This window comes from Rhinopithecus roxellana, chromosome 9 (genome assembly GCF_007565055.1).
Source record: "Rhinopithecus roxellana isolate Shanxi Qingling chromosome 9, ASM756505v1, whole genome shotgun sequence".
NCBI classification, from domain to species: Eukaryota; Metazoa; Chordata; class Mammalia; order Primates; family Cercopithecidae; genus Rhinopithecus; species Rhinopithecus roxellana.
In genome coordinates, this window is record NC_044557.1 from 40,103,423 (window position 1) to 40,129,662 (window position 26,240).

At 39.5% G+C, this 26,240-nt stretch overlaps 1 protein-coding gene across 3 annotated transcripts in view; it reads left to right on the plus strand.

The window, feature by feature from the left end:
* TGS1 (trimethylguanosine synthase 1) overlaps positions 1 to 24,622 on the plus strand; it is a 50,600-nt gene extending 25,978 nt beyond the window's left edge. For 2 of the 3 annotated variants that reach the window (XM_010362551.1, XM_030937776.1), the window contains 6 exons: positions 22 to 328; positions 3,239 to 3,388; positions 5,671 to 5,814; positions 11,750 to 11,966; positions 14,004 to 14,082; positions 23,743 to 24,622. In XM_010362551.1, the coding sequence (XP_010360853.1) occupies positions 22 to 328; positions 3,239 to 3,388; positions 5,671 to 5,814; positions 11,750 to 11,966; positions 14,004 to 14,082; positions 23,743 to 23,865 (1,020 nt within the window). In that variant the 3' untranslated portion in view covers positions 23,866 to 24,622. The remainder of the gene's footprint in view (positions 1 to 21; positions 329 to 3,238; positions 3,389 to 5,670; positions 5,815 to 11,749; positions 11,967 to 14,003; positions 14,083 to 23,742) is intronic. The other variant, XM_030937777.1, reaches the window with a different exon arrangement.
* Positions 24,623 to 26,240: the final 1,618 nt, after the last annotated feature.

The window sequence follows — 26,240 nt, forward strand, 5'->3', positions numbered from 1 at the left end:
GGTGTCATCTTAAAATTTAAGGTAGAAAAATTCCTCACATGGGTTAACAAACCAATGGATGGAGAAGCATCACAAGAATCGTCTTCTCATGACAATGTGCACGACACTTCCACAAGTAGTGATTCAGAGGAACAAGACATGTCTGTTAAAAAAGGTGATGACCTCCTGGAGACTAGTAATCCAGAACCTGAACATTGTCAGAGCGTATCTTCAGCTGGTGAACTTGAAACAGAAAACTGTGAAGGAGACATCTTGGTAACAACTGTTCCAGATGAGCAGGATTGTGTTATTCAGGAAGTACCAGATTCCTTCCAGGCAGAAACTGAAGGTAACACTAAATATGCTTCAACTTGCTAATGAATTTAGATAAATTTTTTTTCATTAATATGTTTTTTCTTAGTTTTCACTTGTGAATCTTCTGTACCTAAGGAGTCACTGCTATTTATTTTTAAGTGAGAGAAGGCATATTAAGTGTACATGTTCTAACTGGCTATTACTTAGCACCCATAGCACTCCTCACTCTTGGCTGAGCGAACATGATCAAGTTGAAAAGGAAAGACTGTTGGGAGCATTGTGCCTACAGACCACTGTCTGCAGTTCAGCTTGGCCTCTGCTGCCACTCAGTTCCATGGGCTAAAGGTGACCATCCTTTGACCTCTGCACATGTGGTGTAGCTTTGGTTTACTTCTTCCCTTTTTTTTTGTTTTTTTGGAGACAGGGTCTCATTCTGTCACCCAGGGTAGAGTGCAGTGGTGCGATCACAGCTCACTACGCCTTGACCCCCAGGGCTCAAGCAGTCCTCCCACCTCAGCTTGAGTAGCTGGGAATACATACACATACCACCATGCCTGCCTAATTTTTTAATTTTTTTTTGTAGAGATCCAGGGTCTCACTATATTGCTCAGGCTGCTTGCAAGCAATCCTCCCACCTTGGCCTTCAAAAGTGCTGGGATTACAGACGCTCCCACCGTGCTCGGACTGGTTTCCTTTTGATATTTTTTTATTTTGTGTGTGTGGTTGATGATAGTCATGTGTTTTCGATGGCACATTAATTTAAAAAGTATTCAGAGCAGTTGGCTCTAATGAATGAACTGAGTAACATCTTCAATTTATGTACTTTTGTATTAGAATTTTTATAGCAAAAGCTCTTATATAGTTTAATAATGGTATTATGAAACATATTTATTGTGATCATCATTTTTCTTAATTTATTTCTATGGAAAATAACTTGAGTCTTGATTTTTTTTTTGTCTTAGTGCAAGTGTGGGTGCATGTATATCTCTGATCTTTCTATCACTTATTTCTTTGCATTCTAAACAGCATACCTACAGTAGTTTACATTTCCTTTATTGTCAATGTTATAATAACTGATGTTCATATGACATTTGTAGGTTTCTGAAATGCTTTTATGTGCCTTATTCTCCTTTAATCTGTAAGGTAGCCCAAGGAAGTAGGTGGAATTATTTTCCCTTCTGGAAATACAGAAAGAAAAGCTGAGAGAAATATAAAAATTAACCCAAGTAAGTGGCATAGCTAGGACTCATTACCACCTTCTCCGGTTGCTAAGTCCCATGTTCCTGCACTACCCCACTTCCATAAACACCAGTTCTCATGATGCTGGTTGTTCTTACCTGGGGTAGTACCACCTTCATAGGGGCATTTGGAAGATGCTGGTTGTTAGAGTGACATTAGAAATTCTGGCTTTAGTACTCTGTTACTTAATGTTAAGTCATGTACGAGATGGTCTTGCACAACAAAGAATTATTCCACCCACAATGTCATTATACTCCCTGTTGAGAAATAATCACCGTACTTTGCTATTGGTGACACTTTTTTGGGGATGGGAAGATCTGACCTTACTGACTCATGATGACACTTTTTACTATTTACAATGATAAGATAAATGTATTAGGACATAGCCCAATCCTTGAGGACCATTTGAGTGTGTAATGGAGTCTTATTCTTGGTTAGCCATCGCCTCTTGTTTTTATACTTAACTCTGACAAAAGTCTCATCTGTCTATGTTGTTGCTTCTGATTTGCTGAGGACTGAAACCAAATAACCAAACTGATAAAAATTAATTAAGGAAAAAAATCAGCCTCTGAATGAATGAGATTCTTTTCTATGGAATGGAGCTGGTGACCCTTGTTTCAGGTTCTCAGATGCCAGGTGACTTTGATGTGGCTGAGAGCTAGAGCCTAATCTAGTCCTTGATAGAAAGGAAATGTTTAGATTTCTATAATTCACCACATAAAGCAGTATCTTGGCTAACAGAAGTAATAACTTTTATGTCTATAGCAGTATTTCTACATATTTCCTATCATTGCTGTGAATTAAGTTAGTAAAATACCACTCACTAACTCATTCATTCTTTTTTCTTTTTTTTTTGGAGACAGTCTTGTTCTGTCACCCAGGCTGGAGTGCAGTGGCGCATTCTCAGCTCACTGCAATATCCGCCTCCCAGGTTCAAGCGATTCTTCTGCCTCAGCCTCCCAAGTAGCTGGGATTACAGGCGCCTGCCACCATGCCAGGCTAATTTTTGTCTTTTTTTTTAGTAGAGACAGGGTTTCACCATGTTGGTCAGGCTGATCTCCAACTCCTGACCTCAGGTGATCCACCTGCTTCAGCCTCCTGAAGTGCTGGGATTACAGGCGTGAGCCACTGCATCCAGCCCCATCACTCTTTTTTTTTCTTTTTTAAGACTGAGTTTTGTTCTTGTCGCCTAGGCTGGAGTGCAGTGCCGCGATCTTGGCTCACTGCAAACTCCACCTCCTGGGTTCAAGCGATTCTCCTGCCTCAGCCCCCCAAGTAACTGGGATTAGACGCCCACCACCACGCCCACAAAATTGTTGTATTTTTAGTAGAGATGGGGTTTCACCATGTTGGCCAGGCTGGTCTCGAACTCCTGACCTCAGGTGATCCACCTGCCTCGGCCTCCCAAAGTGCTGGGATTACAGATGTGAGCCACCACGCTCTGCCCATTCATTCCTTTTATAGAAATTAATAATTGGAGCTTAAAGAGCCTCGGTTACTTTTCCAAGCTTACAAAGCCAGTAAGTAGCAAAGTGCTGGCGGTGATTGAAGCCAGTGGTGTTTCCATCAGGCTTTCCTGTTTCTCTGGGTGTGTCGTTATATACATCTTCTGCTTGTAATTATTTGGTGTGGCTTCATTTTTAGATAAACTCACCTGTGATACTAATTTTTTCTTAGCATCTGTATTCTTTATATTTTATTTTAGCTGAAGTTAAAAAGAAGAAGAACAAGAAGAAGAAGAAAAAGGTGAATGGTCTGCCTCCTGAAATAGCTGCTGTGCCTGAGCTGGCAAAATACTGGGCCCAGAGGTACAGGCTCTTCTCCCGTTTTGATGATGGGATTAAGTTGGACAGAGGTAAAGTATATATGTATTTTTTAGCTTTATTTTGAAACCATTTCAAATTTACAGAAAGTTGTAAGATTAATACAGGGAATGTTCATATCCCCTTTCCCAGATTCAGCTATTTTCAACATTTTGCCCCATTTACTTTCTCATTCTGTCTCCATATGTATGTGTGTGTATCTTTTTCTGATCAGTACTTAACACACATCATGCCCATACTCCTTAATACTTTAGCGTATATTTCCTAAGAACAAGTATATTGTTGTTTAAAACAGTAAATTATCAATTTAACATTGTTCCACTATTATAATCTACAGTTTATACTTTCTTTTCATCAATTGTCCTAATCTTGTCCTTTATCATATTTTTTTTCCTTCCAGTATAGGATCATTTATTGCATTTATTTTTCATGTTCTTTAGTTTCCTTTAATCTGGAATCTTTCCTTAGCCTTTTTTGTCTTTCATGACTAACATTTTTCAAAGGATCAATGGCCATTTATTTTATAGAATGTCCTTCAATTTGGGTATATATATATGTGTGTGTATTTTTAAAACTTCAGATTTGGGTTTAATCTGTATTTGTAGCACCTTAGGATAGGTAGCAAAAGCGATTGATAAGTTATTAAATGGAAAACCTGATCAAGAAATAGCTAGTGCAGAAAGATACAATTTAATTAATTAACTTTGCAAATTTTGAATTCTTTCTCCAGCTTTCCTGCCGTGATCTGCAACAACTTACTTAACTCAGTCTTGCAGACTGATGCTCATTTTCATGTTGGGGTTACCTAAATATTGGTTTTTATTAACTATCAAAATCAGAAGTTCTTAATCTGTGATGGAATTTCAGGGGTTCTCCGACCCTTTTAAAACAATTTGCAAAATGCTGTGTATTGGAAGAAGTACATAGGAATTTGTAAGGAGAAATAAGAGTGGAAAACACTTGCAATTATATAAAAGTGTATGTTCTTATTTTTCCAGTATCGAAGAGCCATTTAAAGTTTTGGTAAGGGGAGGCAACAGGAAAATTAACACACACACATTATTTTTTTCTTTTTCTTTTTCTTTTTCTTTTATTTTTATTTTTATTTTTTTATTTATTTATTTTTGAGACAGGGTCTCACTCTGTCACCCAGGCTGGAATACAGTGGCACAATCTCAGTTCACTGCAACCTCCACCTCCCAGGCTAAAGCAATCCTCATGCCTCAGCCTCCTAAGTAGCTGGGATTACAAGCAAGCACTATCATGCTTGGCTAATTTTTTGTAGAGACAGGGTTTTGCCATGTTGCCGAGGCTGCTCTCAAACTCCTGGGCTCAAGTAATCCACCACACCCAGCCCAGCACATCATTTTGTTCAGATAAATGTCTTTCTGAAAAATGTGAATTTTTCCTACTAGGAAAGAAGGAGGTCAGTATTCTGTTTCCTCTAGAATGGACACAGGACCTCATTTCTGAAAATAATGAGGGCTCTGCTATTCCTCCTATACTTCTGCAGCCCTGTGGCCTTTTGCTATCAGCTCCTGCTTTTTCTGACCCTTTAAAAACATGCAGTTTTGGCCAGGCATGGTGGCTCACACCTGTAATCCCAGCACTTTGGGAGACTGAGGCAGGCACATCACTTGAGGCTAGGAGTTCAAGACCAGCCTGGCTAACATGGCAAAACCCCATTTCTCCTAAAAGTACAATAATTGGCTGAGTGTGGTCGCTTGTGCCTGTAGTCCCAACTACTCAGGAGGCTGAGGTGTGAGAATCACTTGAAGCCAGGAGGCAGAAGTTGCAGTGAGCCAAGATCAGGCATGCCGTTGCACTCCAACCTGGACAACAGAGCAAGACACTGTCTCCAAAAAAAAAAAGAAAACTTCAGTTTCTTCTGGAGTGTCCAATACAAATCCAGGCTATTGCTTCAACCTTAGGAGTGAAATTATTGGGAAACTCAGTGGAGTGTGGGGAGCTAGCCAATTAGAGCAGCTAGTTCTCTATTTTCCACAGGAGTCAGTAGTTAAAGCCTCAAACAGAAACATCAAAATTGTAATTCAGTTATTGCAAAGATGGAGGTATACAGTATTACAAGAAAATTAGGTTAAGAATGAGGTCATTTCTGTGGAAATTGGGAATGGTACTGCTTTTTGTAACAAACTTTGAATTTTTTTTCTTTAAAACTGGGTAATTTATAATTTTTTAAAAAGGGAAACTAAGCTTTTTAAAAGTATGTAAGATATAGTTATGTTTGCTAAGTTTATGCTTGCCTTGGCTTCTTGAAATTGAACAAGTTAACACAAATATTCTTCCTTTGCAGAGGGCTGGTTTTCAGTTACACCCGAGAAGATTGCTGAACACATTGCTGGCCGTGTTAGTCAGTCCTTCAAGTGTGATGTTGTAGTAGATGCATTCTGTGGGGTTGGAGGAAATACCATTCAGTTTGCCTTAACAGGAATGAGAGGTAATTAGCCATCAATGGAAGAGAACTATTTTATGTCCAGTTTATTCAGTAAATGTTTCGATTTTGCTACAGTCCTATCTTACTGAGGTTTAATATATAATTAATAATTTAATATGAAATGATATAATAGCTAGCATATATTAAGCATATACTTTGTATTACATACTGGTGTAAATGCTTCCTACAGTTGACACTTGGACAATACAAGTTTGAACTGCATGAGTCCATGTACACCCAAATTTTTTTCAGTAAATACATTGGAAAATGTTCTGGAGATTTGTGACAATTAAAAAAAAAATGCAGATGAATCCCCTGTAGCCTAGATACATTGAAATAATTTAAAAGTTAAGAATGCCAGCCGGGCGCGGTGGCTCAAGCCTGTAATCCCAGCACTTTGGGAGGCCGAGATGGGCGGATCACGAGGTCAGGAGATTGAGACCATTCTGGCTAACACAGTGAAACCCCGTCTCTACTAAAAAATGCAAAAAACTAGCCGGACGAGGTGGCGGGCGCCTGTAGTCCCAGCTACTCGGGAGGCTGAGGCAGGAAAATGGCGTGAGCCGAGATCCGGCCACTGCACTCCAGCCTGGGCGACAGAGCGAGACTCCGCCTCAAAAAACAAAAAAGAATGTCTTGAATACATCAAACATATGTAGATACTAGTTTGTTTTATCATTTACTACTATAAAATATGCACAGATCTGTTGTAAAAAGTTAAAATTTGCCTGGGCACGGTGGTTCATGCCCATAATTCTAGCAATTTGGGAGTTAGAGGCAGGAGGATCACTTGAGGCCAGGAGTTTGAGACCAACCTGGTCTCTAGAAAAAAATTTAAAAATTGACCAGGCACAGTGGCTTATGCCTGTAATCCCAGCACTTTGGGAGGCTGAGGTGGACAGGTCACCTGAGGTCGGGAGTTTGACACCAGCCTGGCCAACATGGCGAAACCCCGTCTACTAAAAATACAAAAATTAGCTGGGCGTGGTGGCACGCACCTGTGGTCGCAGCTACGGAGGCTGAGACAGGAGACTCACTTGAACCCAGGAGGCAGAGGTTGCAGTGAGCTGAGATCATGCCACTGCACTCCAGTCTGGGCAACAAAATGAGACTCCATCTAAAGAAAAAATTTAAAAATTAGCCAGGCATGGTGGTGTGTGCCTATAGTCCCAGCTACTCAGGCTGAGATGGGAGGATGACCTGAGCCCAGAAGTTGCAGGCTGCAGTGGTGCTGGAGTGCACCACTGCATTCCAGCTGGGGCAACAGAGTGAGACCCAGGCTCTTAAAAAAAATTATAGGCCGGGCACGGTGGCTCATGCCTGTAATCCCAGCAGTTTGGGAGGCCGAGGTGGGCCGATCACTTGAGGTCGGGAGTTCGCAACCAGCCTGACCAACATGGAAAAACCCCGTCTCTACTAAAAATACAAAATTAACCAGGTGAGGTGGTGCATGCCTGTCGTCCCAGCTACTCGGGGCTGAGGCAAGAGAATTGCTTGAACCCGGGAGGTGGAGGTTGCAGTGAGCCGAGATCATGCCACTGCATTCCAACCTGGGCAACAGAGTGAGACTCCATCTCAAAAAAAAACCTACCTTATTAATAAATACAGTACTGTAAATGTATTTTCCGTATGATTTACTTAGTAAGTTTTTTTCTCTAGGTTCCTTTATTTTACGAATACTATGTATAATACATACAGTGTACAAAATATATGTTAATTAACTGTTTACATTATTGGTAAGGCTTTAGGTCAACAGTAGGCTATTAAAAGTTAAGTTTGGGGAGTCCAAAATTATACACAGATTTTTGACTTCACAGGGGGTCAGGGCTCCTAATGTCCATGTTAAGGGCCAACTATATGTATTAATTTATTTAATCAACAATCTTGTGAATTATGTCTTACTATCTGTGTTTCACAGGTAAACTGAGACATAAAAAGATAAAATAACTTGCCCAAGATTATACTGACACACCTACTAACTTGAAGCCAAGATCGTAATATTTTATAAAACCAAAAATACCAAAACAGGAGAGTATTGAACAGTAGACAGGGAGTCCCAGCCTTTGCACTCACTATCTTTATGACTTTGGACATCATTTAACCTTAACTTAAAGGAGACATTGAATTTAGATGACCTCTGTGACACCTTTCAAAAAGCTTTAAATTTCAGAGACTACAAATTATTTAAATATTACCTCATTGTCATATAATATTTGTTGCTTGACTTTGGGATCACAAGAAAGAAAACCCCTACCACTGTGTAACTGCCAGTAACTGTGTCAGGTAGGTAATGTGCTTTTCCCTAGGGGAAAAAATGGGTTGAAGAAGTTAAACATTCTGCCCAAACTGATATAGCTGGGTCATAAAACAGGGTTTTGTTTGTTTGTTTGTTTCTTTGTTTTGTTTTTAGACAGGGTCTCACTATATCTCCCAGGCTAAAGTGTAGTGGCATGATCAGGACTCATTGCAGCCTTGACTTCCCGGGCTCAAATGATCCTCCCATCTCAGCCTCCCAAGTAGCTGAGACTACAGGCATGTGCCACCATGCCCTGCTAATTTTTTTAAATTTTGGTATAGACAGGATCTTGCTGTATTCCCCAGGCTAGTCTTAAACCCCTGGCTTTAAGCAGTCCTCTCTTTGACCTCTAAAAGTCTGGAATTACATGAGCCACCACACTGAGAAGCAGAGTTTTTATTTAGTTTTCATTCTGAAGATGCATATTTTTAAATATCTTCATATTATACATATCAATGATAGTTTCATTTCAACAGATTTCTACTGAATCTCATTAATTTATATGAAGTTAATGTTTAGGAAGCGTAATATGATTTTGGAAAGCACGTAGTAGCTGTAGAAAAAACAGACTCAGTCCTTGCTCAGTCTAGTCAGAGAAACTGACTTTAATCAAGTTGCACTGAAAATGATCTTATTGCCTTGCCATTATGGTCAGTGCTGATGAAATGTGGCCCCTGTTTTAATACTCCTATGCTCCAAGGCATGATATTTGCTAACTTTACATGGTCTCCTGATAGCCTAGAGATAAGCTACTTTCATGTTTACTAGAGTAGTGGTTATTTTATTTTTTCCTTGAATTTACTATTTACTATCAAAGTTCTTCTCAGACTTTGCCAGATAAGCCATTCCTATGGGCTAAAATCAATGTTTATTGCCTTAAAAATTGTTTTTCCTTAAAAGTTGTAAAATGTATCTTCATTTTGGCCTTACATCATAACACGATGATTGAAACACCTGCTCCCTGATAAAGTAGCAAAGAGATGTGAAAGTTTTCTCAGATTTATTACTCAAACCGTCTATATGTAGGTATATATTTATTTATTTTTTTTTTGAGATGGAGTCTCACTCTGTTGCCCAGGTTGGAGTGCAGCGGCGCAATCTTAGCTCACTACAACCTTCACCTCCCGGGTTCAAGTGATTCTTCTGCCTCAGCTTCCCAAATAGCTGGGACTACAGGGGCCTGCCACCTCGCCTAGCTAACTTTTTGTTTTTAGTAGAGATGGGGTTTCACCATGTTGGCCACCCACCTCGGCCTCCCAATGTGCTGGGATTACAGGCATGAGCCACTGCCCTTAGCCCATAGATTTGTATTTCTAGGAGTATAGGTCTTTTGCCAAGGCTTTCTGTATTTAGTGCACATTTACTAAAGGAAGATGTCTAATGTGGATCCCAAGCTAAAGGGACTAACCCTTAGAGATTGCCAGCCTCTGGGGATAAAAAGAGGCAGACAGCAAACCCCGTGGCCTTCCCAGTGCTGTCATGATGTAACTTCTGCCTTTGCAGCATGTGGTACTGGAAACTCAGGAACCCTCCAGCATGTTCAGGGTAGTGGAGTCCCATAACTTGCCCCCCGAACCAGAAGTGGTAGTTCACAGGTGTTCCATGAATGTCAGTTATCAGTACTCCTCCTAGTATCCCCCTAGGATGGTTGAGCTAACTACATTATGGCAGGGAATTCAAAACAATTAAAGTATAATTGATTTAGTGCGTTTGTGTGTACATATGTAAATATATGTATATCCATATAATCAATTACACTTAACTGTTTTGAGTTCCCTATCATAAATGTATGTTCATGTGTGCTCATATACACATTCATATAATCAGTTATGCTTGAACTGTATGTGTATTTATACATTTACATATATATGCAACATACATACAAAAAGATGGCATTGCATATAGTTGAGATTATCCCTTTGTGCCAGATTTATTTCCACTCAGATAGTTGCTGTCTGTGCATTACTGAAGGGTTAGGGAATCTGTAAAGTTTTGCATGTTGCTGTTGTTAAAGATATCTTTCCCCTTTGTATGTGTTCTGGTAGTTTAGCAACAGTACTGCCTGGTAGAACTTTTTGCGATGACTTATATGTTCTATGTGTGTGCTGTCCAATATGATAGCCAGCTAGTAGCCACATGTGGGTATTAAGCAGTTGAGGTGTGCTAGTGTGGCTGAGGAGTAACATTTGTCAGCTTTTTTTTTTTTTTTTTTTTTTTTTTTTTTTTTTTCAGTTGTAGGGTGGAGGTGTTTCGCTCTGTCACTCAGGCTGAAGTGCAGTGGCACAGTCTCAGCTCACTGCAGCCTCCTCCTCCCAGGACCAAGTGATCCACTTAAACCTCCTGACTAGCTGGGACTGCTGGCACATGCCACCCCACCTGGCTAATTTTTTGTGTTTTTGATAGAGATGAGGTTTCAAACTCCTGAGCTCAAGGGATCTACCCGCCTCAGCCTCTCAAAGTGCTGGGATTACAGGCATGAGCCACCGTGCCCAGCCAGCATTTCTTTTATGTGATAGATTGAATGCTTCCATTCTTATTAGGCCTAAAAGTCTGCCTTCAAAAGAAATACAGATGAAAATAGGATTAACTGAATAGATTTGATGTTGAAAGTCACTTTTTCTTTTGAATTTTTAGTATTATCAGCATATCTTTCCCTGTCTCTGAACTATAAATGTAACAGACTGAGCAGCTGAAAAGGATCTTTTCTCTTACAAATGTGAATGTTAGTTTATTTAGAACAGGAAAAACAGCATCATAAATGTATGAGTTTGCAATGCATTATAATTGGTGCTTATATTTATTGTTCAAGTGATTTAGCACATTATTTCTCAAAAACGTTAACAAATTTGGGAACTAGCATTTTCTGGAAAACAACTACATTTCCATGACAACCGCGCTGTAAGCGTCACTGTTCCACTTAGCCCTTTCAAATAAAGAATACTGCCATTAACACTAGTGCACATGCAAGTGTACTGAGTAGTTTACTGCAGAACATGGATAGGCTAAAATTAAATTATGTCTATGTTGCTAATTATAAAATTGGAATAAAGTAAATGAAAGTCCATTTGCTGAAAACATAATATTATCTGTTTCCTCTACCTAAAATGTCTCATTCAACATTATCGGCAGGTGTTTTTACACTTCTTCATCACTTGGCTATATAAGTTTGTAAAAATGTGTTTTATTTTGGTTTTCCTTAGAAGTTGTCGAATTTGTGTTCATTTGGGCATTGCTACATTTTGAGCAAGTTTGTCTTTTCCAAAACCTAGCATTATAGGCTGTCCATACAGTGACCTTTTCAAGTATTTCCTGCTCAGGCTGTAGCACAGCACAGTGGTGGCCACATATTTGGCACTCAGTAGATATTTTGTGGCAAGTATTACCACTTGCTTAGGAAAAGCTGTAGAATGAGACAAGAAAGCCAAGACCTTCAAGTCACATTTTATTGGTATAACACAAGTGAATCTTTCTAATTTAAATAAAAAATTTAAACTGAAGTCTATATATTGGGTATATGTGGCCAAATGTCTCCTCCTCTTTAAAAAGAGTTCTTATACAGAAGATGACAGACTATTCGAAAGATAAACTAGCTTATATAATAATCAGTGTCAATTAACTCATTTTTTCTTTTCCAATTTTTAGTGATTGCCATTGATATCGATCCTGTTAAGATTGCCCTTGCTCGTAATAATGCAGAAGTTTATGGGATAGCAGATAAGATAGAGTTCATCTGTGGAGATTTCTTACTGCTGGCTGCTTGTTTAAAGGCTGATGTTGTGTTCCTCAGCCCGCCTTGGGGAGGGCCAGACTATGCCACTGCAGAGACCTTTGACATTAGGACGATGATGTCTCCTGATGGATATCCTTTGGAAGTCTTAAGAGTTTACTGAAACAGTGATTGTGGAGAGAAAGGAGCATGAGAGTGAGAGAAAGCGGGAGTGTGGGAGGGTGGGCGGGGTGGCTCACATTTGTAATCCTAGCACATTGGGAGGCTGAGGCAGGTGGATCACCTGAGGTCAGGAGTTCGAGACCAGCCTGGCCAACATGATGAAACCCCATCTCTACTAAAAATACAAAAATTAGCCAGGCATGGTGGCACGTGCCTGTAATCCAGCTACTCGGGAGGCCAAAGCACGAGAATCACTTGAACGCAGTAGGCAGAGGTTGCAGTGACCTGAGATCGCACCACTGCACTCCACCCTGGGGAACAGAGTGGGACTCTGTCTCAAAAGAGAGAGAGAGATTGGCCAGGCACAGTGGCTCACGCCTGTAATCTAAGCACTTTGGGAGGCCGAGGCAGGTGGATCACGAGGTCCGGAGATCAAGACTATCCTGGCTAACACGGTGAAACCCCATCTCTACTAAAAATAACAAAAAAATAGCCAGGCGTGGTGGCACGTGCCTGTACTCCCAGCAACTCAGGAGGCTGAGGCAGGAGAATCGCTTGGACCTCGGAGGCTGAGGTTCCAGTGAGCTGCGATTGCGCCACTGCACTCCAGCCTAGGCGACAGGGTGAGACTCCATCTCAAAGAAAAGAGAGAGAGAAATTAGTGAAGAGATGGAATATTACCTAACAGCATTTGGTAAATTCTAGTTTATTTTACATAAAAAGCAGGTATGTATGTAAAAATTATGTGGGGGTCGATCTCCAAAAGTGATGACAAATATGAGGTCATGTTTCCCTTGCTTGCTATTCAATTTTACCATTATAAAACAAGGACTAGAACACAAAGATTGGACTTACTGTCTTGTGAATTGGGAATTTCCTCAAAAAATATCCCTGGAGTTTGTCGGTAACCATTCTATAACTCTTCAGTTGACACTGATGCTGACTAATTTGCTGTGTATCTTCCCATTTTTCCTGTTACTCTTCCAAGATGTCAAAGCAAAACCTTATTTCATAGAGTAACGTTTGTTATTTGTCCCTTTCGCTACCTGCCACTCCACAGTAATCATCTGTTTGACTCTTAACAGGAAACATTTCTAAATTGCTATTAAAATTTAGAGTATACTCCGGGGTGTGGTGGCTCATGCCTGTACTCCCAGCACTTTGGGAGGCCAAGGCAGGCAAATCACTTGAGGTCAGGAGTTCAAGACCAGCCTGAACAACATGGCTGAACCCTGTCTCTACTAAAAATATAAAAATTAGCTGGGCATGATGGTGGGTGCCTGTAATCTCAGCTACTCAGGAGGCTGAGGCAGGAGAATCGCTTGAACCTGCCACTGCACTCCAGCCTGAATGACAGAGCAAGACTCTGTCTCAAAAAAAAAAAAAAAAATTTACAGTGTAAATTAACTGGGCGTGGTAGCACATGCCTATAATCCTGTAGTCCCAGCTACTCAGGAAGCTGAGGCAGGAGGATCGCTTGAACCCAGGAGGAGGTTGCAGTGAACTGAGATTGCACTACTGTACTCCAGCCTGGGCAGCAGAGCCAGACCCTGTCTCAAAAATAAATGAATAAGCAGAGCCAGACTGTCTCAAGAATAATAAATAAAGTCAAAAATTAAAACACAAAATTTAGAGTGTAGACTACGATGGCCATGGTTACTTTATTCTTTACTGGGAATACGTGGTGTTGTGCTTTCCTATTTCCTATTCTATTTTTCAATAATTAGGAAATGACAGAGAAAGGATCTGTATTTCTGACTCTTGCCTAGTACCTACCACTAGGGTAACTGAAATCGATTTAACTATTAGTCTTTGAATTATCGAGACAGTATTTTGCTGAATTACAAAATTTTGTATGTAATTCTCTTTTAGGTTCCATTAAAGGGTTTAAGTTTTTGCTTTTTAGTTACATTTTGAAATACATTTGAGTTACGATAAGTAAAACATACCTCTTTCTGATTAGAAATTAACTGCTGTTTTCGTTATTTTTCCTTAACTGCTGTCCACCTTTGAAATTTTCAGACTTTCCAAGAAGATCACTAATAATATTGTTTATTTTCTTCCAAGAAATGCTGATATTGACCAGGTAAGCCATTACTGAAAAGCTTCCATGAGTTTCTGTCTTAACTGTTACAAGTGCAGTACAAGATACAGGACGTTTCCTTACCAGAGAATGTGTTTTTGAGAAGTCCCTGACTCACTGACTGTTCTTAGAAAACTGGAAGTATCTGGAAGTTATATTAGATGTAGACAGGCTCATTTGAGTACTTGAATAATGAGAGGAAATCACTGTTTATCATGCAATTTATGCTGATTAACTTTTTCTAGTTACATTAACGCTTTCACAAAGAGAAAGTTAACTTTTTCTTTAACTTGGGTTTTTGGTTTATTTCAAAAACTTTCCAGAATTGGAGTTGGTGATTCATGTTTTTAGCCTCTAGAGGGAGTAATGACACTAGGGAATAATGAAACTAAGAAAGACTGAGATTTCAAGTGTATTATTTTTTTATTATTATTATTATTTCAAGTGTTTTTTTTTTTTTTTTTTTGCTATCAAATTTAGATCAGATTACAATGGGAAATCAACTTTTTTTAAATGAAGAAAATGTATCCATATGTAGGAACTTTTTAATGACAGGAGACAGTACTAAAAGTTTAGAGAAATCACAGTTGCAAAGAAATTGACTTTTTTTTTGTTAAGGAACTTTTAGAATGTTACAACAACCTGAATTTATGGATGGTTTGGGTTCCCAAGTGTGTCACAGTCTACTCTTTGAAACTCAGGCTGCATTTTTCTCATAGAAATGTCTGTGAAGGATAGTTAATTTCCCATCCAGGGAGATTGTACTCTTAGATAATGTTTGTATCATCCTAAATAGCATGGACTCAATACAAATGCAACTTATCTCAAATATTTCCATGTAAGAGATGATGCTAATTGTTTTCTGTATCTAGTGAAATGTTTTTCTAGGTCCCTTATTACCTCAATCTTCTATTCCTTTTTTCTATTCGGAGATGATTCCAAGACATGCATTTCTTGCTAAGAACTGAGTAATTTAGAAAAATATCTTTTTGTGAGAGGCCCTTTGGAGGTAAGGTATTATACCTTACTGTTTGAAATTGCTGTTGAAACCCAAGAACTAATATTTATTTATTTATTTATTTACTTACTTAATGGAGATAGGGTTTCTCTCTGTCACGCAGACTGGAGTGCAGTAGCATGATCATAGCTCACTGCAACCTCAAATTCCTGGGCTCAAGTGATCCTCCTGCCTCAGCTTTCTAAAATGCTAGGATCTCAAATCCAATTAAAAAAGCCCAGAGTAAACATATTTTATCTGCTTGATGCCTGTATCTTGCCGTGCTTTCCTTTCTTTCCCTCCTTGGACAGCCGGAGAATTCCAACTAATTCTAGCTTTGGATTTACCATGCTTCGCAAACATGAAAGGTTTCTCTTTCAAGTGGTAAACCTATTGAATATATTAATAGATAAAATCTCTGAACAGACAAGGACTTAGTCCTTCCCAAAGGAAGGTGTAGGCAGCAATTATCAAACACCACCTTTGTGTGAAATCCTTGTGGGTGGAATCTCTGACATAAGGAGTCTTGTCTCTTAGCCCAAGGCAGGAATGAAGAGAGGAAGTCTGCTGGTCTCTTTGATATGGCAGCTCCTTATCCTTGTTTAATTTTATAATTAGACATAAAACATCTAGTCTCAGAAGAGTGATAGCGTTTGTACTTTCCAGGTAAGATAATTTAAGTTACTTATCTTTATATTATAGTATGTATCTTGCCAATACAGAGAGCAGGGCAACATTAAGCAACATCCCTAAGAATTATGTTAAAAAATGAACTGTATCATGTTAATTCCTGGCCTTTGTCTAGCAGACACACTCTACCCTTCCATGGCTTCCCCAGGCACATGTCATGGTAACATTTGGGCCAGGCAAACCCTACCTTTTTTATTTCCTCATAAAGTGGAGAAGTTTACAAATTAACTAATAATTAAATAAACCCTAAGTATAAAATTGATGTTAGATTTAATAATGGGATTCATCTCTCTTTTTTTTTTTTGAGACAGAGTCTTGCTCTGTCACCCAGGCTGGAGTGCAATGGCGCAATCTCGGCTCACTGAAGCCTCTGCCTGCCTCCCGGGTTCAAGCGATTCTCCTGCCTCAACCACCCAAGTAGTTGGGACTATAGGCGCACACCACCACGCCCAGCTAATTTTTGTATTTTTAGTAGAGACAGGTTTCACCATGTTGGCCAGGATGGTCTCGATCTCTTGACCTCGTGATCTGCCCACCTCGGCCTCCCAAAGTGCTGGGATTACAGGCTTGAGCCACCGCGCCTGGCCCTCATCTCTCCTTAGTTGGCAGAGTACTTGAGGCTCCAATTGTCTTTTTATATTTTGTTCTATAATGTCTAGGAAGGGAAATGTTCCTTATTGTAACAGTCACTTCTAATAGTTTATTTTGGTAGGTAGGTAGATGGATAGATAGGTTGATAGGAATGAGGTACTTATTTATAGGTAATATTTCTAAAACTTATATATAAGAATAGAATTGTAAGTATTTGAATTATGAACTGTTTGTAAATATGAAAAACTATTAGGTAATATTGTTATGTGGAAAATGTTTTAAATATAACTAAATTCAGTTTATTAGCATTTTTGGTGTTTTGGCTAAATACAATAAAAATTTATCACAGATTTATTTGCAAATATTCTGAGTAATTATAGTATCTGTGTATTTAATAAATGGAAGATTGGGCCCTAACTGGTTTCTAAATATTCGATTTTTTTAATTTGTGTCAAATTTTTCTGAATTAAGTCAATATGGTGGAAATCTAATCTAATAGTAGCTCTCTCGTATAGGTAGGTAACATTAGTCCAGGTTTAGGAACCAGAAGCATGAGAGAGTAAAAAGAAGGCTAAGAACTGGATTGGGCTTCTGGTACATGTTGGAATAGTAGACTCTAAGCTAGTTACTTGAAAATAGCCTTTACAACTCATAGCACTCCAGTGCATTCATCCTATTACACTAACAATACCCTGCATTCATACACTATACATCTACAGCATAGGAGCTGGCATACATGCTTAGGGTGTACAGTGTCCTCTTAGCCATTTCATTGACTCATCATGAGATTCTGGAGCAGTATGTTTCTGGAGCACCTGATCTCATTGGTGGCTAAACTATGGAGGTATGGGGATTTGCCTGGTCATTCTGCCGCACAGTGACAGTCTTATTACACCTTGCTGTCTCCCACTGACACAGTGTTCGTTACCAAGAAGAAACAGATTTATCTGTTACCACAATATTAGCTCACCATGAGATTGGAGCAATAAGTAGAATTTGACTCTTTCAGTAATTGGTTCCCAATTTTTTTTTTTTAGACAGAGCCAGGCTAGAGGACAGTGGTATGATCACAGCTCACTGCAGCCTCCCAGACTGAAACGATTCTCCCACCTCTCTCTCCCGAGTACCTGGGACTACAGGTGTGCACCACCACACCTGGCTAGTTTTTATATTTTTTTTTACAGAGATGGGGTTTCGCCATGTTTGCCAGCTATTCTTCACCTCAGCATCCCAAAGTGCTGGAATTACAGGCATGAACCACTGCACCCAGCCTGGTTCCCAGTTTTTTTGTTTGTTGTTTTGTTTTGTTTTGTTTTGAGATGGAGTATCTCTCTGTGGCCCAGGCTGGAGTGCAGTGGCGTGATCTCAGCTCACTGCAAGCTCCGCCTTACGGGTTCACGCCATTCTCCTGCCTCAGCCCCCCGAGTAGCTGGGACTACAGGCACTTACCACCACGCCCGGCTAATTTTGTTGTATTTTTAGTAGAAACAGGGTTTCACCATATTAGCAAGGATGGTCTTGATCTCCAGACCTCGTGATCCACCCACCTCAGCCTCCCAAAGTGCTGGGATTACAGGCATGAACCACCGTGTCCAGCCCAGTTCCCAGTGTTCTAGACCAACTCGATTCTTAGTGAAATCACTGCTTAATCATACACTGCAATTCATGATAAATATGTGATCAGTTTCTAATTTTTACTAGCCAGCTTTTCCTTTGGGAAGTTTGCTGCTGCACAATTAGAGCAGAATCGTTTGTTCTTAAACCGTATATATTGTCATGCTCTAGAGGGGTTGTGGAACTGATTGGCCTCGTAGTTGACTTGGGAAGACACAAATGTAGTTTTGCTGAAATGCTTCTAAATATAGCTTGTATCTCCTTCACTACTGTGGGTAACTTTTCTCAATAAATGATGAAGATAGAAATTAGAGGGATACCCAGCTCTTCTGCACCACACAGTGCTATCTGCCAGTCCTGTACTGATAGCCTGTGCTTTCTGTAATTTGTTGAACAGTCTTCATGTTTCCAGTATCTGGTTCTGAGAATGAGTGAAGGACAGAACTTAGTGAACTGGTTGTTTTTGGGTTTTGGTGGGGTTTTTTTCCTTCTTTGGAGACAGAGCCTCGCTCTATCCACGAGGCTGGAGTACAGTCACATGATCACAGCTCACTGCAGCCTCAACCCCCCAAGCTCAAACAATCCTCCTACCTCAGCCTTCAGAGTAGCTGGAACCATATGCACGGGCCACCACGCCTGGCTATTTTTGTAGAGACAGGGTTTCACCATGTTGCCCAGGCTGGACTTCTAGGCTAAAGCAGTCTTTCTACTTCAGCCACTCAAAGTTCTGGGATTACAGGCATGAGCCACTGTAACTGGCCTGGTAGCCTCCTTTTAGGACACCGGTGTAAGTTAGCTTGTGATGCCTGGGAGAACTTTTTTTTTTTTTTTTTTTTTGAGACAGAGTTTTGCCGTTGTTGCCCAGGCTGGAGTGCAATGGCCTGATCTCAGCTCATCACAACCTCCACTTCCCGGGTTCAAGCCATTCTCCTGCCTCAGCCTCCCAAATAGCTGTGATTATAGGCATGCACCACTATGCCCGGCTAATTTATTTTTAGTAGAGACGGGATTTCTCCATGTTGGTCAGGCTGGTCTCGAACTCCCGACCTCAGGTGATCTGCCCGCCTCAGCCTCCCAAAGTGCTGGGATTACAGGCGTGAACCACTGTGCCCGGCAGCCTGGAAGAATTTTTTTTGACCTAGCACCAGGTGTTCCTGTTGATGATGGTGGCTTTAAGATTTATTTACTTAAGCATAGAAATCTCATTTCTGTTTACCATGTGCAGAGAATGGAACTAATTTAATGAATATTTTTAAGTTTGAATGATGCCTGATTTTCTGCTGACTAAAAAATATTTTCTTCTTTCACCTCCCAGAGAACTTTTAATTACCAGAAATGTTTTCCCAACTTTGTTTTATTTTCGTGTGGTTATTAGTTGGATCTAGCAAAAGAAAAGAGGGACAAAAAGAACTAGTGGTAAGGCACTTACTTGGCCTGTGTGACATTAGGTTTGTAGTCACAGCCAGTATTTCAGATGCTTGCTGCTGCTAGCATTGTATTTGACACAGATCTGAAGGCCACATAAAATGCTCTTTATTTTTATCTGGTACAGTTATCTTCTACCCACATTTCTGCATATCATAGATACAGTCTCTTCCATTTAGTAATAGGGCATTTTTCAGTGCTCTGATGTTTCTGTGTCTTTCTTGTAGTAAAGTATATCTGTGATTAGTAATTATTATATATTCTTCCAGTAGGATGCAGTTGGGAGGTTATTTTCTCTCATTGAGTTGTCATGCACTTTTACTTTAAATTCAGTTTCTTTTGAAAAAATACAGTTTTGCTGCGGGCACAGTGGCTCATGCCTGTAATCCCAACACTTTGGGAGGCCTAGGCGGGTGGATCACCTGAGGTCAGGAGTTTTGAGACCAGCCTAGCCAACATGGTGAAACCCCATCCCTAATAAAAATACAAAAATTAGCCAAGTGCAGTGGTGGGTGCCTGTAATCCCAGCCACTCGGGAGGCTGAGGCAGGACAATCGCTTGAACACAGGAGGCAGAGGTTGCAGTGAGCCGAGATTGTGCCACTGTACTCCAGCCTAGGTGATAGAGCCAGACTCGTCTCAAAAAAAAGAAAAAAAAAATGCAGTTTTGAATGTATATTTGATGCTTAAATCTTCTGTACTTTAACACCTTCATTGTGATCTTTTCTGTTTCTCCTTTCCCAGTCCCCAAATAACTTTACTGCCTGATGTCAAATCTAGTCGAGAGTTCAGTCCTTAATTCTAGTTTTGTTCCAAATGGGATTTATTTTGGTAAAATTAATATATTTAGGTAATATGCCAAAAAGTGGAAAGTAATCCAGAGCTGCTAATCTTTATCTGTTTCTACCTGCCGTTATCCCTCTCTCTGTCCTTCCTACCCTCTCTTCCTCTCACAGTTCACTAAATTCTAAGAAAGGGGAGGGAACCAAATAACATTTTGCCAGCTAAACCTTCTAGTGAAAAATAAGGACAGCTAGAAAATGGCATTCATTAAATTTGTCTGAAGCAAAGTTATTTGCTTGAATTACTAAATTTATAGTCTTTCCAACTCCAAAATTCTAACTTTTAAAATATATGTAGTTGTGAAAATGTGAAAAAGTATAAAAAGGCTAAAGTTAGAAATTATTCGTAATCAGAACACATGAAAATAACATGTTAAGTTAAAAAAAATTGTTTCTAAACACTAAGTAGATAAGAGTTTTCTCACTATATTTTGTCACATAGGTTCACCCTCTTCTTCAGTATTAGGAACAATATTTGTTTTATTTGTCCATCATCTGACTCTCCCAACTAGAATGTAAAATTCATGAAGGTGGGGATTTTTGTTTGTTTTTTGCTATACTACACTACCTAGGACAGATTACCTGTAAGCTCTCAATAATAGTTATTGAATAAAGTAATTTATGAACTCTTTTGCACAGACTTCAGAACTCAACGATTTCTGAGAAAACTCCCATCTTACCTCCGGTTTTTATTGTAATCCCAAGCAGCCACATCTAGACAACCCTCTGAAAGGTATTAGGAGATACCAAAAAAACTACCCTATCTTCTCAGAAATTGGTTTTTGTGTAATCCTATTTATGGCTTACATAAGAAATAATAATTATCTATATTTATAGTACCTTATTTTTTTTTTTTTTCAAGTAAACCTCAGAAATGGTTTTTCTTTTCTTTAAAATGCTCTTTTAGGGAGATAGACAGTATTCCTATTTTTCGGATTTAGAAAGCCAAAGCCTATTTTAATGGCTTTCTTAACAACAGCAAAAATGGCTTTTTTTTTTTTTTTTTTTGGTGATGGAGTCTCGCTGTGTAGCCCAGGCTGGAGTGTAGTGGCCCAATCTCGGCTCACTGCAAGCTCTGCCTCCTGGGTTCACGCCATTCTCCTGCCTCAACCTCCCAAGTAGCTGGGACTATAGGTGCCCGCCACCACGCCCGGCTAATTTTTTGTATTTTTAGTAGAGACAGGGTTTCGCCGTGTCAGCAAGGATTGTCTCTATCTCCTGACCTCGTGATCCGCCCACCTCGGCCTCCCAAAGTGCTGGGATTACAGGCATGAGACACCGCGCCCGGCCTAAAAATGGCTTTTTAAATTAATGCAGCAAATTATTGGTAGAACTGGGGATTTTTAAGTTATTTGTTAAAAGGCACAGCAGAAATGCTACATTTGGGTTATATCTCAAAGAAAAATTATTGTGGAAAAGAAACTTCAAAATGGCTTTTATTGGCTAAAGACAAAATAACTTTTTTTTTTTTTTTGCCCTTTCTTGTAAAAAAATCAGACTGGCATAAAGATACCAAAATAGAATTTAAAACATTTATTCCTAATAATTGCTACTGTGAGTCTACTTGGCTATTTTTACATTTCTAGTTTCACTTTAAGTATTCCTTACCAAAAAAAAACAAAAAAAATAGTTGGGGGGTGCTTTTAATCATTATAAGGGATACTGTATTTGACTTATTTTCACATAGTGTACCATGGAATGACTGGTTGATTATTCCCTATTTCTGTGTCTGTGACTTTTTACATACTCACTGGAAATGCACAATAAATCTTCCCTTCTACCAGAAGCTGGAGTAGTATGCATACCACCACTGAGATTACATTCTCTCAACCCTTAAAACCAAACCAGACTGACTGAGCACCTCTCTTTACAAAATATACAACTATAATTTTGCTGATTACAGTTACAGAAAATGCTTGTTTCTTGTTGTTTATGCCTGTCCCTAATACTTTGGGTGTGCTTTTTTCTATTGCTGTGTCTTCTCTTCTATTCTATTCTCTGATTGTCAGGGCTCTCCACTGCATTCTGCCTTCTCTTGATCTTTCCTCTTACTACCCTGAAAAACTGATCTCTGGTGAAATAATCATGAGTTAGAAAATAACATATTTGCTATTTAAAAGATTTCTGAGAGTTTGGTTGAAAAAAGTACTGAACAAAAACAAAACCTTACCTGTATAAGAACTTAGGGTAAAACATTACTACTTTATAATGTACCAAGGTGAGTGCAAGCATTACTGTCATGGAACAAAAGAATCTTTAGCAGCTAACTGCCCCATTCCCCTGTCAAATGCTGGTCATTTGGCTAGCATCCTTTTGATGCTAACTGTGGAGGTGGGGAAGGAGCAGTGCTTTCAGCTTCCTAATAAAGGAGTTAGTCACTGTATTCTGGTAGACCTCAAAAAGAGCAATGTATTTTACCAAAATTGTTGTAGAAAGCATTTAAAATACACAAAGGGGCAACAGGTAGAAGAAGTGGTCCAAGGTGGGAGAAAAGAAAGGAGATCAGTGAGAGAAGGAAAAGTTACTAGAGGCTAGACTCCTCATGAGAGTAGGGATCCTGGCCTGGATCAGAGCTAGGATTATGTATCAGGTACTCAGTAAATACTGTTGAATGAATGAGAGGGTGAGATGCAGACAGTAAGATGAACAGGACAAAGGCTTTCAGGAAAGGGAAATAATATTTAAATATTTTTGTTAAGAAATAAACCTAGGGAGGAGGAGGAAAAAGGGTGAGAAAAATAGTAATAATATTTTTAAAATAAACCTAGGCCAGGTGCAGTGGCCTGTAATCCGAGCACTTTGGGAGGCTGGGCCGAGCAGACCACCAGGTCAGGAGTTCAAGACCAACCTGGCCAACTTGGTGAAACCCCATTTCTACTAAAAAAAAAATACAAAAATTAGCTGGGCATGGTGGCATGCACGTGTAATCTCAGCTACTCAGGAGGCTGAGGCAGGAGAATTCCTTGAACCCAGGAGGCAGAGATTGCAGTGAACCGAGACCGCACCACTGCACACCAGCCTGGGCGACAGAGTAGGACTCCATCTCAAAAAACAAAAATAAATAAACATGACTTTGGGAGGCAGAGGTGAGAGGAATGCTTAACACCGGGAGTTCAAGACAAGCTTGGGCAACAAAGTGAGACCCTGCCTCTAATATTTAAAAATAAAAATAAAAATTTTTAATAAATCTGATGTTTGGGAAGGATTTGTTCATTTTTTTCTTCCTCTGAGTTCTTTAGCTATGGCATTGGAGAGATCAAGTCCTATACAACAGCATAACACCATGAACTTTCCTATAATATCAAAAGGACCTAAAACAACAAGTTTTCCTACCTCCAAATACTGCATCGACGCCTGGGAAGTAGCAGTGAACATTTGAGATGCCTCGTTATTCAAAGGACTTAAAAGCCAGAGTCTTCCTATTATTTGATAAAACAGTACGAATGGAAGACTTTTGAAATTATGCTTATGTGTGTGTGTGACTTTCTTCTGTTCATCTTTTTAGGTGGCATCCTTAGCTGGGCCTGGAGGGCAAGTGGAAATAGAACAGAACTTCCTTAACAATAAATTGAAGACAATCACTGCATATTTTGGTGACCTAATTCGAAGACCAGCCTCTGAAACCTAACTGCAGCAGTGTGAGAACCAAAGATCATGGAGTGATCAAAACATTCAGATGAGACATTTGGCATGTCTTCCTTTATTCGCAGATATTTTCTACCCATGGTCTTATATCACTGTATGAAATGGAAACTTACAAGACTCAGATATCAGTGAAATATTTTGAGATCTTTGAATAATTCCTTTAGAGGAATTATACAAAATTAATATCTATGAGTTCTTTGTAATTTTTTTTTTTTTTTTTTTTTTTTTTTTGAGACAGGATCTCACTCTGTCACCCAGGCTGGAGTGCAGTGTCTTGAACACAGCTCACTGCAGGTTCAGCCTTCTGAGCTCAAACAATCCTTCTGCCTCAGTCTCCCCAATAGCTGGGGCTTTAGGTGGGCACTGCCACACCAGACTAATTTTTGTATTATTTGTAGAGACAAGGTCTCACCATGTTGGTCAGGCTGGTGTCAAACTCCTGGCCTCAAGTCAGTCCACCCACCTCACCCTCCCCAAGTGCTGGGATTACAGGCATGAGCTACTGTGCCCAGCCTTACGGAGTCCTTTTGAAGTATCTTTTCCACTCATACAATATGAATACATTTATTTAGACTTTTTCTAGAACTTTCCTGTTTTCATGTCTTTGCTTCATCTGGAATTGGCTTCTTGACACCCTTTTATAAAGTCTGTAAAATTTCCATTGTGACATCAATACGAAATATATTTTGTAATATAGGAGTTTATATTCTTTTTTTATTAAAATGGCAATGAAAGCAAAAGGGATATGTGTTGCTTAATTATTCATCTAAAAAGTGTGTTGGGGCAAAAATATAGTGACATACAACTCTGTCCATTGAAGGTTAGACCTGGGACTTCTATATTTTAATAATATGAGCATGTTAAACATTAAACAGAACATGATATTGGCTGGGATAAGATTAGGGAATTGAAATAAATTTGGGGAATTTCCAAGAAATACTGGAAAATTAGACTAGAAAAATAGCTGTTATATAAATAACTTTGTTAGAGTATGCTAATTTTAGTGTCTTGAAACTTCACAATTTATGTCTTGATTGCTCTGCAGTACAGTAGTAACTGAGCTGATCATTAAAGGTGAAATTACTTTTTCATTAATTCGCACCTTCAAAATCTGTCCAAATGTTCTTGGTTTTTAAACTTTATGTAGCATTCTTAAAGTCACTAGGGAGATGGCAGGTGAAGTAAAGGCAGATTTCCAAAATCACCAGTTTTTTTTAGTTTTCTGTTACTTAACCTTTCATGCATATACTTATTTCCACAACTGATTTTCTTACTTGTATATTAATAAAACTAACTCATCTTCCTGAACATACATGATCTTATATGAGAAGAACAGGAAGCTTAGCCTTAGTTAGCTAAAACTAAGATATTCCTGCCCACTAATCACACAGGGATAAAACTAATTAATAGACTGTTAAGATTGTCAGTACTCAATAGGACTTCAGAAGCGTTCTAGTCCATTGTGTGAATCAGGTTCAAAAAAATCTTACTAAGAAGACAAATACATAAAATGGATAAAAAGACTGGGTGCAGTGGCTCACACCTGTAATCCCAGCACTCTTGAGAGGCCAAGGTGGGCGGATCACCTTGTGGTCAGAAGTTCTGGACCAGCCTGGCCAGCATGGTGAAACCCTGCCTCTCTACTAAAAATACAAAAATTAGCGGGCGGGGTGGCACACGCCTGTAATCCCAGCTACTCAGGAGGCTGAGGCAGGAGAATTGCTTGAACCCAGGAGGTAGAGGTTGCAGTGAGCTGAGATCGTGCCACTGCACTCCTGCCTGGACAACAGAGCAAGACTCTGTCTCAAAAAAAAAAAAAAAAAAACAACTGTGAAAGTACTCCCCACCTGCCACGTTTACTTTCCCCTGTGAGACCCCTATCTCAAAAAATAAGTAAGTATGTAACCATAATTTGTTAATGATTACAGCAGTTCTCATATATTTGTGTCATGTCTATTAAAAATGATAGTACAGATTGATATCTACTACGTATTTGGAGATGGGGGCTCACGCCTGCAATCCCAACACTGGGAGGCTGAGGTGGGCAGATCACCTGAGGTCAGGAGTTCAAGACCAGCCTGACCAGTGAAACCCCATCTCTAGTAAAAATACAAAAATTACAGTGGTGGTGCAAGCCTGTAGTCCCAACCACTCGGGAGGCTGAGGCAGGAGAAATTCTTGAACCCAGGAGGCAGAGGTTGCAGTGAGCTGAGATTGCACCACTGCACTCCAGCCTGGGTGACAGAGCAAGACTCTGTCTCCAAAAAAAAAGAATGTTTTTGATTTTTGTGTCTTTATATTCAGTCATCTTACTGAACTCGTTTAATAGTTCTAATAATTTTTGTTTCCCCCCTGCTT